This window comes from Acanthopagrus latus, chromosome 17, assembly GCF_904848185.1.
Source record: "Acanthopagrus latus isolate v.2019 chromosome 17, fAcaLat1.1, whole genome shotgun sequence".
Lineage (NCBI taxonomy): Eukaryota > Metazoa > Chordata > Actinopteri > Spariformes > Sparidae > Acanthopagrus > Acanthopagrus latus.
The window spans coordinates 10,692,409-10,705,701 of record NC_051055.1 but is presented as its reverse complement, the minus strand read 5'-3'; the positions used below and the strand labels follow the sequence as shown (position 1 = coordinate 10,705,701).

Sequence of the window (13,293 nt, the reverse complement as noted above, 5' to 3'; positions counted from 1 at the left end):
AACATTGCACATAAACAGTCCATGAAAATACTGAACTCAGTGCATGTTCTTTGGTACGAAGCCAGTCTGGGGTAGTTAAAATGTGAAAGCAAGCCATTATTGTACACACAGGTTGAAAAGATGCTGCAATAGATGAAACCAAACAGCCTTAAGTAGTGTTCTGTAAAATCACTGTACACTGCAAGATATTTTTTGCCAGATCCAGTCCAAACAAACTTCTCATAAAAAATGCATAACTGGCCTAGAGATGCACTTTTCATTTTTGCCTTTCTTATGTACAGAAACCATAGGACAGTTTTCTGTTAAGAAAGCTTTAAGAGCCATTGTCACTGGCCTTGATTAAATTGTGATTAGAAGTAGAGCTGCAACTAACGATTATTTTATTTATGGATCAATCTGTAGTTTATTTTCACTTAATTTTCAATTAATGTATTCATTTTTTAGACAACAAAATGTCAAAATGAGGAAGTGATAATTTCTCATTATAATATCCCACAGCCCACATGGTTATCTAAATAAATTGTTGACAATAAATTCCTTTCTATCATGCAGCTTTAGATCCATACAAAACACGGGTGTCTCTACTTCAGGATGTGATATGGTTAACTGGATCGTAACGTGGGTAAGATCTGATCATGGAGTAAACAGACCTATATGTTCAAATGTTGCATTATGATAAAAGACATGCAAACAGGTCACATGTGGGCTCAGAGGAATGGGCAGTTCCAGCTTTCTGATTTAAACAGTAATATATGCTCCTTACGATTTAAGAGCAAGAACTTCTGGTACCCCTATTAATTCAAGTGACATACTGGCTGTTAAGGCTCTGTCAGTACAAGGAGAAGGCAAGGTCAGGATCAGTAAAGTAATTTTATTTAATTTAACAGGAATTCTGCTGTGGACTGGGGATCAAGCCATAGCCTGTTGAATGGCAGTGATTTGGCTTACTGAGGATGTACTCACTGAGAATCACTGAACATACTGTAGCCATGCAATGAAACTAAGCTGGTGAGGGCTAGAGAGATACCCAAAGCCTGTTTCTCCCCCAATGCTACTTAATGACAGAAGGATTAATTTTTCCTTTGGGTTATGGCTCTGTTGCCACCCATCTCACTGTGTGAAATCTCTTCCTGGCAGTGCCTGGTAAAGCAGTGAGCTGGCAGAGGCAGAGCAGATAGCTCACGTCTTAAGAGTGATATGAGGATGTTATTCTGTGGAGCCGACGAATGAACCTCATAAGCTGATACCTACAGAGGCAGACATAAACATGAGAATCCTCTGTGGATCCATGCTAAGCAAACACATTAGACAACATGATATAAAAACCCATCAGAACCAGTTTGAGATCTGAGGACCCAAAGAAAACAACTCTCATACTATGAAATTGTCCCTTTCTAAACTGAACAACTGACAACAACATAGTAAAAAGTTGACATGAGGGTCAATCACAGCAGGTCCAAAACATTGTCGGGGTCACACAGGACACAGGTTGGGGCCAGGGCATTCCTGGCTCATGCAGTTGGGTTTGTCTGGGAAATGACTGAGCAAACAGGGGCCAGAGTGGCTTCCCCTTACTGGCACCAGCGCTTTGTCCCCGCTAATCCACTCCAAAGAGCCACAGTCAAACACCCAGCGCCACACAGTCACCAGTAACAACACAGCACAGTCTGGGGGTACACAAAATGAATCCCACTGGCCAAAGCTGGGAGACAGACGCCAGTTTGCTCATCAGATTTGGGCACAGCAAACAGTATGGCTTAACCGGAGGACTGGGTGATGATCACAGAGCCACTTTCTGAGGTACAATATTGCCTTCTGCAGGGATGGGGACTTGTTACAGTATTACTGAGCATTATATAACTTTTCAGTTTGTTGGAGTTGGAGCAAATGTTTCCATATACTTGCTCATAAAAAGGTGTCATCTAAGAATTGGTAATCTAGAGTGTGTATTATTGTATTATATAGACAATTCCTGTCAGAGAGGATCAGTACTCATAATACACTGACAGGCGGAAAGGTGGAAATGTCAAGAGCAAGAGAGGCAGATACATCTACCGCTGAGTAGTAGGCTGTATTGACAGATGGGTAAATCAATCAAATTACATTAATACAGTGGTCCTTGTTGCTGACATTAAAGCAAATCTACTTATCCGTGCCTCGTGATGTGTGGTAAATAAAGTCATATGAGGACTATTTAAATGCAGCAAATCACCGTTGTCTTTTGCTGTTTGGTAGATCAGATGCACAAAAAGAAAAGGAATTAAATCAGGGAATAAAACAGGTTACATCTACACAGCCCTAAGACCATGTTGCATTTAGTAACACATCATACTGCCTCGTTATTGTTATATGTAATGTCAAATTATGCACATGACATCCCAGATGTAAGGCTCTTGTATGAAGTTGAAAGGTGTGAAACAAAAACAGGAAAAGAAAAAGTAAACAGCAGCATGGCAGCAATAACTGATCATAAAACTGAAAAATATTCAAAAGGGCAACAGATGAGTGTTATGGGAACAAGGGCAAAAAACAAATCCCAGTCAATTTAATATACCTTTAGGTGAATTGACTACAGTACATCATGGTTATAGAGCCCATCTTGAAATTCTCCTTTTCTATCCAAGAAGGAAACAGGTCCATGACCCTTAACAGCACTACAGGCCTATCACAGATAAATCAGTGTCAGCATATTTACAGTCTGAAATAAACAAATCTTAATGCAGAAAAGGGGTCATTAGAATTGTCAAATTTGTAGTGCACTGATGAAACTTTAAAGTTTATTGTTAAACTGCTAAAATATCCTTTCATTGCACAGGATCTTGATAACCACATTTGAGGGATAATTGTAATTGTTTATCAGCTGATATAAATATATCATATTTTTTTACTCTGTAATATCAGTATCTGCTCCCAAAAATCAAATATCTGTTGCACGCTAGTGCTGGACCACAAAAAAGTCATATGAAGCCACCATACCAACAAAATACTGACATGATGAAAGACTAGATTGAGTGCGAGAGAACAAAATAATGACCGGAACAACAACTGTTGTGTGTCGGCTGAAAATCTGCATAGTACTTACTTGTCATACTCCATGTTGTCTTTGTCACAGCGGGCATCCTTGTGCTTCTGCCAGTCCTTCCCATGCTTACAGGTGGTGAGGAGGACCACATCGTCTGAGTTATGAACATGATATAAGGCGTTCCTAGTGTCTGAACCTATTCCTGTTAGATACCTCTTCCCCTTAAACACAAGCATGTACTTCCTAAAAGGGGGAATGGTGTTATGTTTCAGGTAGCCCCTTTCCCCTCCTGTCCTAGGATGGTCTTTAGAGAAAAGGGGGATAGACACATCAAACTTGGGCCTAAAGTTCTCTGTGCTGATGCTGGCCTTAGCCAACATGGCGAGGCCGATGTCAAAGCCGAGGTCTTCTGTGTAGTCTGGCCAGGTGCCAGAGTATAAATTGAAGATGATGTGATTTCTGCCCCCATTCCACAGAGGAAGGCTCTGGATTTTTGCTTTTAGGTTGTGCACATACTGGGGTGAGAGCTGGTCCCGGTCTAGAGTGTCCAAACTCAGGACAAACAGACACGCCTGTCCTGGGTCAGGTGTGTAAAACCTGGATCCTTCAATAGATGATAAGATGTTCTGATAACTCTCTGACATCTTCTCCCCTTTCTGCTGGGGGTAGACGTAAACTTTAAATCCATTCCTCGCACACACAGAGAAATCAAAGCAGGAATCCATTCTGCAGCGTTTTCCAGTGTAAACGCCTGAGTTAGCGTCCCTCTTCTGTCTAGGAGATATGTGTTCATTGTGATCATCGCTCTGGTCGTGCTCCCAGGAACTGAAAGGCTGCAGGGACCCCGGGAAGCGACGCCACCGCGCCCCGGGATGATAACCGGTGAGGCTGTGGTCATCACGCCGGCTGGGTCCCCGTCTGGATAGCGGGACTTGTATCCCCCCAAAACAAAACAACAGAATGAGACACGCACCGGCGGAGAACAGGGTTAAGTACCGTTTTTTGGCCTGCATGTGTCCTACGATCTGAGATAAGATCTCTGGCGATAAATCCAAGAAGTGCCCAAGTTTTGGTTTCACCACCTCTTGCGGGAACGCTCCGCCATCTTCCCCCGGGCTGCAAGGGTTGTGCGCTCACGTCTCCCACCTTCTGCTTCAGATGCCTTTCACAAGTCCGGGAACTAATCCAAAGCATGTGGGCGACTTATAATGTTCATCCACCTCGTCTCCTCGTCAATAGCTGTATCGACTAACTGACCGTAGTGTCTCCTATAAAACAGAGCGACCCGATCCAACCAAAAATGTGAGTCTAAGGTGTAAGTGGCACCCCACTTCCCTTTGTATAACAACACATTTACTTTGCCCCAAACGCTTATTTAACCACAAAATGCTGGCGTATAGCCAACAACATTAACGCGCTTACAAACAACAACATCAAGCAAATGCGCACAAACTTGAGTAACGTTTAGGCAGCAGCTTTTGCCAGACTTGTTGCCTGAACAGTTAACTATTGTCCCCTCTAAAAATTAGCAACCAAGCGGCCACTGGAGCCCCAAACACCCAACATACGCCGTTTGAGACGTCGCCTCAGTTGCTTGACTTAACGTACCGAAAGATGTAAGTATCATTATAACTGTTTGCTAAATCTACACAGAGAATCACTCCGTCCGATGTGGGTAGCGAGCTAGCTAGCTAACCTACAGGCTAGTTTCTGAAAACATTCCCAGTTAGCTTGTTAGCTAAGCGGTTGCATCAAAGTAGCTTTTACCCTGGTTGGGAGTAAAGACAGCCAGGCAGTCCCTCTTCTCCCCCTATAACACATATCTCTCCATTCGCACAGCTCAGCCTTCGCTCTGCCTAAAACACCAACAGGCTAATTTCTTCGTCAATTCCTCCAGTCGTGCGAAGTGCTCAATAGGTAGCTCATACACTCAAAAACAAGAGGTGCCGTGGAGACTGCAAGCCGAGCAGAGGAGCACGGCAGTCCCACCGCTGATGATGATGTGACGTCCCTTCGACGGCGCACGGTGCGCTGCCATTGGCTCGCGTCACGCTCGAGGTGGGCGGGGCTTCCAGTGCACCCATTCACATCCACGGAGAAGAGCACCGAAGAGGGAGTGAAGGTGGAACAGAGTCTGCAGTGATTTACCACAGAGAAATGAGAGCTTGTGTTTGTGGTTTGCTTATTGAGCTATATCTGAGCATCAGAGAGAGGTTCTTATGAATAGAGGTATACGCTTTTGTTGGTTTCTTTTCGCCCCTCTTCTTTTGCATACTGTCTGTAGGTCATCTGTTAATGTCTAGATGGCCACGATAAATGTGCAGCTGATGTTTATAAACCTTGACCAATGACATTACTATTAACTAAAGTTTAAATAACTATACATTTACCATTTGTTAATTATGGTTGCTCTGGAGCTTTTGATAATATCACACAACAGCCAAAATTCTTTCTTTTTTTGAAGCATTTCTCATGCATGCTGTTTTTTCCAGGGTCAGTAATAAACTCTGATATCAATAACAATATTTAACATCCAAAGTGTTTTCAGTTTAAATAAAATCCTTCACGGACTCTTATACGCTTGTGATCATGCTACTTTTGATGTGCTTTTGAACAACAGGAAATGCCCTAAAGACCCACTAAAAAGATACTTTTTTCATATAAGGTGTGTTTATAGTCAAGAATTCAGGGTCTGCTGTGATAACAGGAATCAAAACAGCCATATCAAACCAAAATAATTGGCTGACAAATGTGTTGTGCATGATGATGCAGGATGCACAATTATCTCACTGACTATCTTATCATGCTACTGTATATTCCAGTGTGTTTTGTTTATTTTATGTTTGTTTGAGTTCAAAGACAGATGACTATTGGAAGTTGCAGCAATAACCCACACTGTACAGGCAGCACCACTTATCCAAACAGAAGGCTGCTGGACCATGCATCCAAGAAAGTTTGGTTTTGGGGCTTCAGGTCCATGTGATTTTGCAGCAGAGTGATTGGTAATGCCCAGCTGAAGATCAAAAAAGAAGGATGTCTGCAAGGTTTAGGCTGCTAGAATTTAAGACCTTTTGATGCCGTCCACTTGGCAGTTTTGGTTCCTCATCAGCATGCATTTGCCCTGCTGAAGTGCCCTTGAGCAAAACACTAAAACCCTGAGTCATACCAGTGCTGCCCTGTAGCTGAACATGACCTCTGATCTTCCTGTTTGGGGGGGTTACGCAACAAGATAAATTAATAATCATCCTAAATAGAAATAGAATATAACAGAAAGAAGCATTTTAAGAATAGAATACAGGTTGCCCTGAGAGGAATTGCGCTAGTGAATGAGGACCAGCAGGACAATGGCACTGCAGTGCATTAGCCCGGTCGTTTCTGGCATGTAGTAAGCCATGATGTGTTTTCACAGCTGCCGTGGTCTGAAAGACTACAAGTGATTTTGCAGAAGCGGGGAAAGAGCAAGGAGGAATGTGAAGCTGCGTTCCTCAGGAGCTGTGGACCAGCTATCTGCACTGCCTCCGTTCCCCATGGACCACTGATCAAAGACAGGGAGGGATATGATGGCCACCTCCTCATTCTCTACCTCCTCCCTCTCTCTTTTGTCTCTCCTCTTTCTGTCTCACCCACCCGTCTCTTGCTCTCTATCATCCCCTCTGCTGCTCTCTGGCATTCCTTCCATCTCTTCTCTCTTTCATCCCTTTAACTAATTTACGAGGGGGTTGCCGCCGGTGACTGATGTGAATAGGTGGATGTGCTTGAGCTTTTGCCACTACAGTGATCAGATGTGCATTGTTTATATGTCAGTGAATTTCAACTGAAGCTCTTTTAAGTGGCCTATCCATGTGGAATAGTGACACTACTTTTACTTTACAGTCTGATTTATAATTGCACTGCTTGTAAGCTTATTTTTATGCCTCACTTCAAAAGCAACGTGATGACAGTGTAAGGACAAATCGACAAAAATAAACATGTACAATTGGATTCCAGGAGAGTGAAAAACATTAAAAAACATCTGCGGGGCTCTGCTTTTGTCTAGCTATTATCTGCAGCTTAATGAGAATGTGGAGATGCTGTCTCCCCGCTGTTGCATTGTGTTTGCTGAGCTGAGCACTGGCCAGATTTAGAGCAGCAGGGTGACTGAGCCAGAGCAGCACTCCCACTGTGTAATACATGCAACCATGCCAATATCTAATTTGGATGCACCCAGGTCAGCATAGTTTTCCCAGCCAGCCAGCGAGTCAGTCAGCCAAGCAGCTAAACAGCCAAATGGAGATTTATTATTTCCTTCTGAGTACATTTTGAGGTCATTAATCCACTTTTTGTCAATAACAGTAATGCAACGCAGATTTGTTATTAAAAATTTCACTCATATTCACATAAAAATAAGGGGTATGTGCAAGAGCAGAGCAGATGTATACACACGCATGCACACATGCACCCACGCACGCACACACACAGTGATTTGGCGGTGTGTAAGTGTGTGCCTCTTTCATGTAGAGCACAGCCTTGGTTGCAGTAATTTAATGTCTCCTCTGACTTAGACTGACAGCCTTGCTGAGGAGCCTCATCCATCTGTGTTGACGCAGAAATGCACAAATCACATCTGAGCGTAACAGGGCAAACAGTGAAATGAAGGGTTCGTGTGACGAATGGAAGTGTCAGCATCTCAACACAGAGAGGACCAGTAGGATCACGCGCCATGGTTTAAGTGAAGGCCTACCTGATATACTGTATAGGCCTCTAAGAGGAACAAGCCGTGTGGATGAATATTTTCACAAGTCTGTCAAGAAGCCACAAAAATAGTTTTATTAAGAAAATACTGATGTCATTCACTTTCTTGTTGAAAGCTACATCGGAAGATCAATACCACTTTTATGTCTGTGCATTATGAATACAGCCAGCAGCGGGTCAGCTTATCTTAGTCGATTAGCTCAGTCCTGCACATAACCCCTCCTCAGAACCTCAGAGTGCTGGAAGACACAATATTGAACAGTGCACAGAGCCAGGCTAGCTGTCTGCCCCCTTTTCCATTTTTTTCAGCTAAGCTTACCAGCCTCTGGCTGTGACAATATAGACAGATAAGAGGGTGGTATTGAACTTATCTTATGACTCTGCAGAAGGGTATTTCCCACAACAACTGTTCATTAAAATATGCCTGGTGCTGTTTTCAAAGAGAGTCAGAGAAAAGCTATGTACATATTTCTGCCGGTCATCAATGTCATGGGGCTTCAAATGAATGAATTTAATGTGGCAAGGTGAAGTTTATACAGTTTATAATTGAGATTAATGGAATTATTCATGGATCAGAGCATAAAAGCTTTATTAGTAGAATTAGAAATTCAGAAGAGGCTTTGAGGTCAGAACTGCACGGCTCCATATTCAGCTACACTGCATGTACATTCCAAGATTTAATTTATCACTCATTCCCTGAGATTAAAACTGATCCTCCCGCCCAGGCTGAAACCTCTAACTTACTGCTTAAATAATACTTTGCCTCTTCAAAATAAACAAGTCTTACCCTAAGTTGGGGCTCTGTGAGGATGTACTTAGGCACAGTGATGCTTTGAACTAAGTGCTAATGCCAGCATTGCATTTACTGTTAATGGCAATACTTATCAGGTTTTTTAATACAGGTTTGGCACATTGAAAGGCTTATTGATCATTATAAAACCCTAGAGCAATGATGTCATCACAGCTGAAAACTGCTGTGCTGATTTTAGAGGAAATATTTATTGTCTTTTCTTCGGTATAGTATACTTTACTTTCAAAATAGCCAGAAAAAAGAGCATTCTTGTAGACCTTGTCTGTCTATTCTTGTTCTAAGGAATGAAAGCTATTTCATGCAAGAAACTGCCAAGAAAGTAAAGGTGTAATACAACAGTGTGTACTACCCCCTTCAAAGGACAGCGTAAACTGACCCTAACCAGAATAGAAAGAGAGGTGGGAGGCTTCAGTGCACAACTGAGCAAGAGAACAAGTACACCAGACTGTCTAGTCGGAGAAACAAACACCTCACAGGTCTAAACTTACAGCTTCATTAAATGGTACCAGCCAAACACCAGAGTCAGCTTTGACAGAGAAGAGGCAGCTCCAGGATGCTGGCCTTCAAGGCAGCAAACTTCATCTTACAACAAGATGATGGCCCACAACACAACTCCAAACCATGTAGGAACTTTTTAGGGAGAAAGCAGTCAGGTGGTATTGATGATGATGGAGTGACCAAAGTTTGAAAAACAAAATTATTATTTCAAGTAAAGAATCATTCTTTCTAACCTTGTCAGTGTGAGTGAATGATTTTTGATGGAAAGTATGACATTTGGGTTACCCCAAAATATATGGCAATGTTCAGCAGATATGATGTTGTTCATCATCTTAGTTATCTAACATTAAGCAAAAATCACCAAAAGTATGCGTACAGCTGAAGTCATTGTTTCATTTAAATCATTTGAAGTAACATTTGACCTGCTGGTGTGGATACAGGAATGGAGTCAACAAAATATGGATTCATCCTCTGGTGACTATTCATGACAGTACTGCCCCATTAGATGAATCTGTCTACTAGGTGTTGAGATATACAGTTGCACAGTTTTGACCAAAGTGGTGGACCAACCAACTGACCTACCAAGAGATCGACACTGCTATACCTCGAGGTATTCTGCAAGCATGGCAAAATGAATAGATAAATAAATAGATAAATGCCAGGGATCTTCTTAAGATCTTATTGCCTCATTTTCAATCTCTCTACAACATATCTGCAAAATACCAGTGAGACCACAATAACAGGTTGACTCTATTGGATATTGAAAGCCTACTCTGGCTCTCCCAGCAATAAATAAGAGAAGCGTTACAGTCATAGGATCTGTCACATGAATTTGAGTGGCAGCAACAAAAAGCTCCCATGACACTGTTACGGTTCAGTGAGTGAATTATCATCTCCTGTAACAGACTAGTATTCTGTTCCTTGTTATAATAAAAATAATTCAGAGACAATATTGGGTGTGAAAATTCCTTGTATTATTATATCATTATATGACCATATGAGTTAAGCATCAAATTCAGTGAGAATGTGACATCTATCAATCAATAATGCAGGTTCATGAAGAATGCAAAACTGCAGTTTTTTTTATTTTTTATATCACTCATGTGTTATTTATTAATAATCCAAACTGTGTGAGGAACAGTCTGCAGGAAATTAATGTTTCAATCAATGACATGATCATCATGACTATAATAAATGTCATTATTATCATCTAATTCCCCTTTCCTGTGTTTCGTCCTCCCCTTCTTTCTCTGGTACTGTTTATTTTTATATATTATAAATAGATTGTGACTGGTTGGGAAGAACAGCGATAAAGTCCCTGCATGTGTGTGGGGGCTGCGTGGGTGTAGGCGGATTTGTGTGTTCGCACAATGTGCTCACCACTGTGTGTGCAAGGCCAAGTGTGTGCGTGCTGGAACATCTCAATCAGAGAGCAGAGATCAGGTTCAATTACACATGCAATAACTTTTGGGTCTCCATGGGCCCAGAAACCATTTGTATGCTAATAAGTATGACAGCAGTAATGACTTGCAATAAAGGTAACATCTGCTGCTTGATCAAATCTGATATCACAGCATTGCAACAATCAGCCTTTGCTATTTGTCCTGAAACCCACTTGTTAGCCTCCAAACTCCTTTTGGGAAGTGTTTTGGCATCCAGCATTGCTGATGTGATAACCCTGTTCCTGTCTCTCTGCAGTGTGTTAAAGTGTATTTGTGTTTTTGTGGTGTACTCCTGGGGCAAACTGAAAGTGGACACATTTTTCTGAGTCAAGTGAAATGGGTGTAATATATATGGACAGAAATCACGTACCTATCTCAGAGGGCATTGCAATCGAATCACAGTACAACATTGTCCATCCTGAGACCTTTGCTTTGAAAATGGACAAGCTCCTTTACAAAGAAAAAAAAACATTTTTCCAGAGAGAGAGAGCAAAACGTCAAGAGGAGCAGTGAAGGAGGGATCAATCCCTCGTTAAGGATGGACAGGCAGGCAATAGGTGCTGAAAAATACAGAGCAGAGCATTAAAGATTTATGTCCTAGGGTACTCCTTTGGTCTATACTGAAACACCTCCATACTGAAATACCTCAATCTATCCATTGGATTGATTGACATTCATGTTCCCCAGATGATGACTCCCCTAACGATTTAGTAACTTTTCCTGGAGCGACGCCATGAGGCTGTTATTTTCTGTTTTAAGTAAAATGTCTCTACAACTGTAGGTCCTGTGAGACAACTCAAATGGTCACCGTGACCATGTTAGCATGCAAGTGTTAGCATTTGTTCTAACAACTTTGGTAAACATGGGCTAAAGCAACATCTTTGCTTTGATTTATCATCAAGTCATTCAAGTTGGCTGTCACTATTTCACTGTTTAAGAGTGATTGGCAGGGATTAAATAAATAACCTTTTATAAAGTTAATTGTTTTTTGCTTGATTGCAATCATTTCACTGATATTAATAATTAGAAAAAAAATATAATTCGATGTCATACTTTTTGAACAGGCTAGATTAATTAGCTAACAATTTCATTATTATACAGGCACTAATACCCTGCAGGTAAGACTGTAGTATTTTGGGGTGACTTGCTTTAACAAGGGCCCAACTGGACTTGAAACAATCTTTGGCTTACTTTGACTTGCCCAAAAAAAAAAAAAAAAAAAAAAAAATGAGTTGGGACTTGCTTGGAAGTTGAACCAAATGACTTGAATCACAGGTCTGCTGATTTGTATAATGTTTTTCTGACAGTGTGACGATGAAATGAACTCTATTCTACAGGGTTCCAATTTACCTTTACCTTCTTGAGCTATACATAATTCATTAAAAAGATCAGCACTCTGCAGCACTCTGCAAGTAATGCATCTAGAATTCTGACTGATATTTAATCAGGCACTCTGTCGAACATTAAAGGACCTTAATTCAATTCATTTTACGATATCAAAAGAAACATAAACATGATTAAACACAAGCCATGCGTGGCGGCTAGTTCTTAGCTGTAATTAGATCTGATACATGTCGGTGGAATATTTGCTGACATGAGAGCAGACAGACAGAAGGAGTAGGGCAGAGTATGCGTCTCCTCTCATTCCAATGAGAGGAGCTTGCTGCGTGCAGCTCCTCACTTCAAGGGCCTGAAAAAGATCAATGAGGAAGAATAGCAGTGGGACTGGACTACAAATTGAGCAGCCTTTAATCACCGTACACGGTTCACAGTAGTGTGAAAGTTCCCGCCATGCAAAGGTTTAATCACTCGCCAAGCTGAATAGAGTCAACTTGCTGCTAATAAAGGGCACACAGGGCCTTCAGGGACGCATACACACATGCTAAATGCACCTATAGGCACACACACACACATCCATGGATGCCCTTGCATATTTTGCACTCATGCACACAGGACTTTGAAACCAGCCACTTAGGACAACGGAATGCTGATAATAACCTCCACTTTATACATCTCGGTCACGCCCTCGTGAAAACGCTATCCTAAGTCCTAATTTAGTAAGTTTGTTAGTGCGTAGAGTCGCCCATGGAATAAGAGGCAGTCATCATTTCTCAGCTAATTCAAGGGTTTCAATGACAAATGATAATTACCTGCCCCAGGAGTCAATGGCCTCCAGGCTACTCAGGGAACGAAAACTAAGATCCATCACTGCACTTAATAGGCGAAGACACGAGGGCCATTTGGTTAATCTTCAGTCACGGCTTAATGTACATGCAATGTGTTTAGAATAGTCAGTGGCATAACATTTCACTGCTGCATATATATAGTATCTTCTACCTGCATGTACGTTAGATCCATTGCAAACAATCTTGTATTTTATAATGAAAGCAAATCTCAAGTGAGATTCTACAAAGGCCCATCACGATAACAAGCAGAGAAAGCCCTTGAGGAACCAGAAGGTTAATAAAGACGATGTGTAGCGAGAGACCTCATTAGTGAAAACCTTTCATGATGCTTCCCAGGAAGCCCATATAGCTGACCCAGGTGCCGCTGAGAATGTGACCTTGGTGTGATGGTAAACGGGTAATAAATCCAGTGGCCGCAGGGACACAGTTGTGTAGTTTGTGGACTGCCGGGTCAGAGAGGAGGCGAGCTATGAATCTGAATTGCACCTGTCTGTCTTTGTCCCTTGTCTCCACTATAAAATGCATCAAAATAATGGTGCTCCGGCAGCTCGGTGAGATCAGAACAGAAGCAAGCCATTCAGGACGTTAAACGGAGCTCACCTT

At 41.8% G+C, this 13,293-nt stretch overlaps 1 protein-coding gene across 1 annotated transcript in view; it reads right to left on the bottom strand.

Moving 5' to 3' along the window:
* Nucleotides 1-5,024, bottom strand: part of LOC119005988 (exostosin-1a-like) — a 39,663-nt gene extending 34,639 nt beyond the window's left edge. The window contains exons 1-2 of the mRNA XM_037074235.1: nucleotides 4,790-5,024; nucleotides 3,083-4,290 (exon numbers count right to left, since the gene is read on the bottom strand). Coding sequence (XP_036930130.1) covers nucleotides 3,083-4,035 — 953 coding nt within the window. The 5' untranslated portion in view covers nucleotides 4,036-4,290; nucleotides 4,790-5,024. The remainder of the gene's footprint in view (nucleotides 1-3,082; nucleotides 4,291-4,789) is intronic.
* Nucleotides 5,025-13,293: the final 8,269 nt, after the last annotated feature.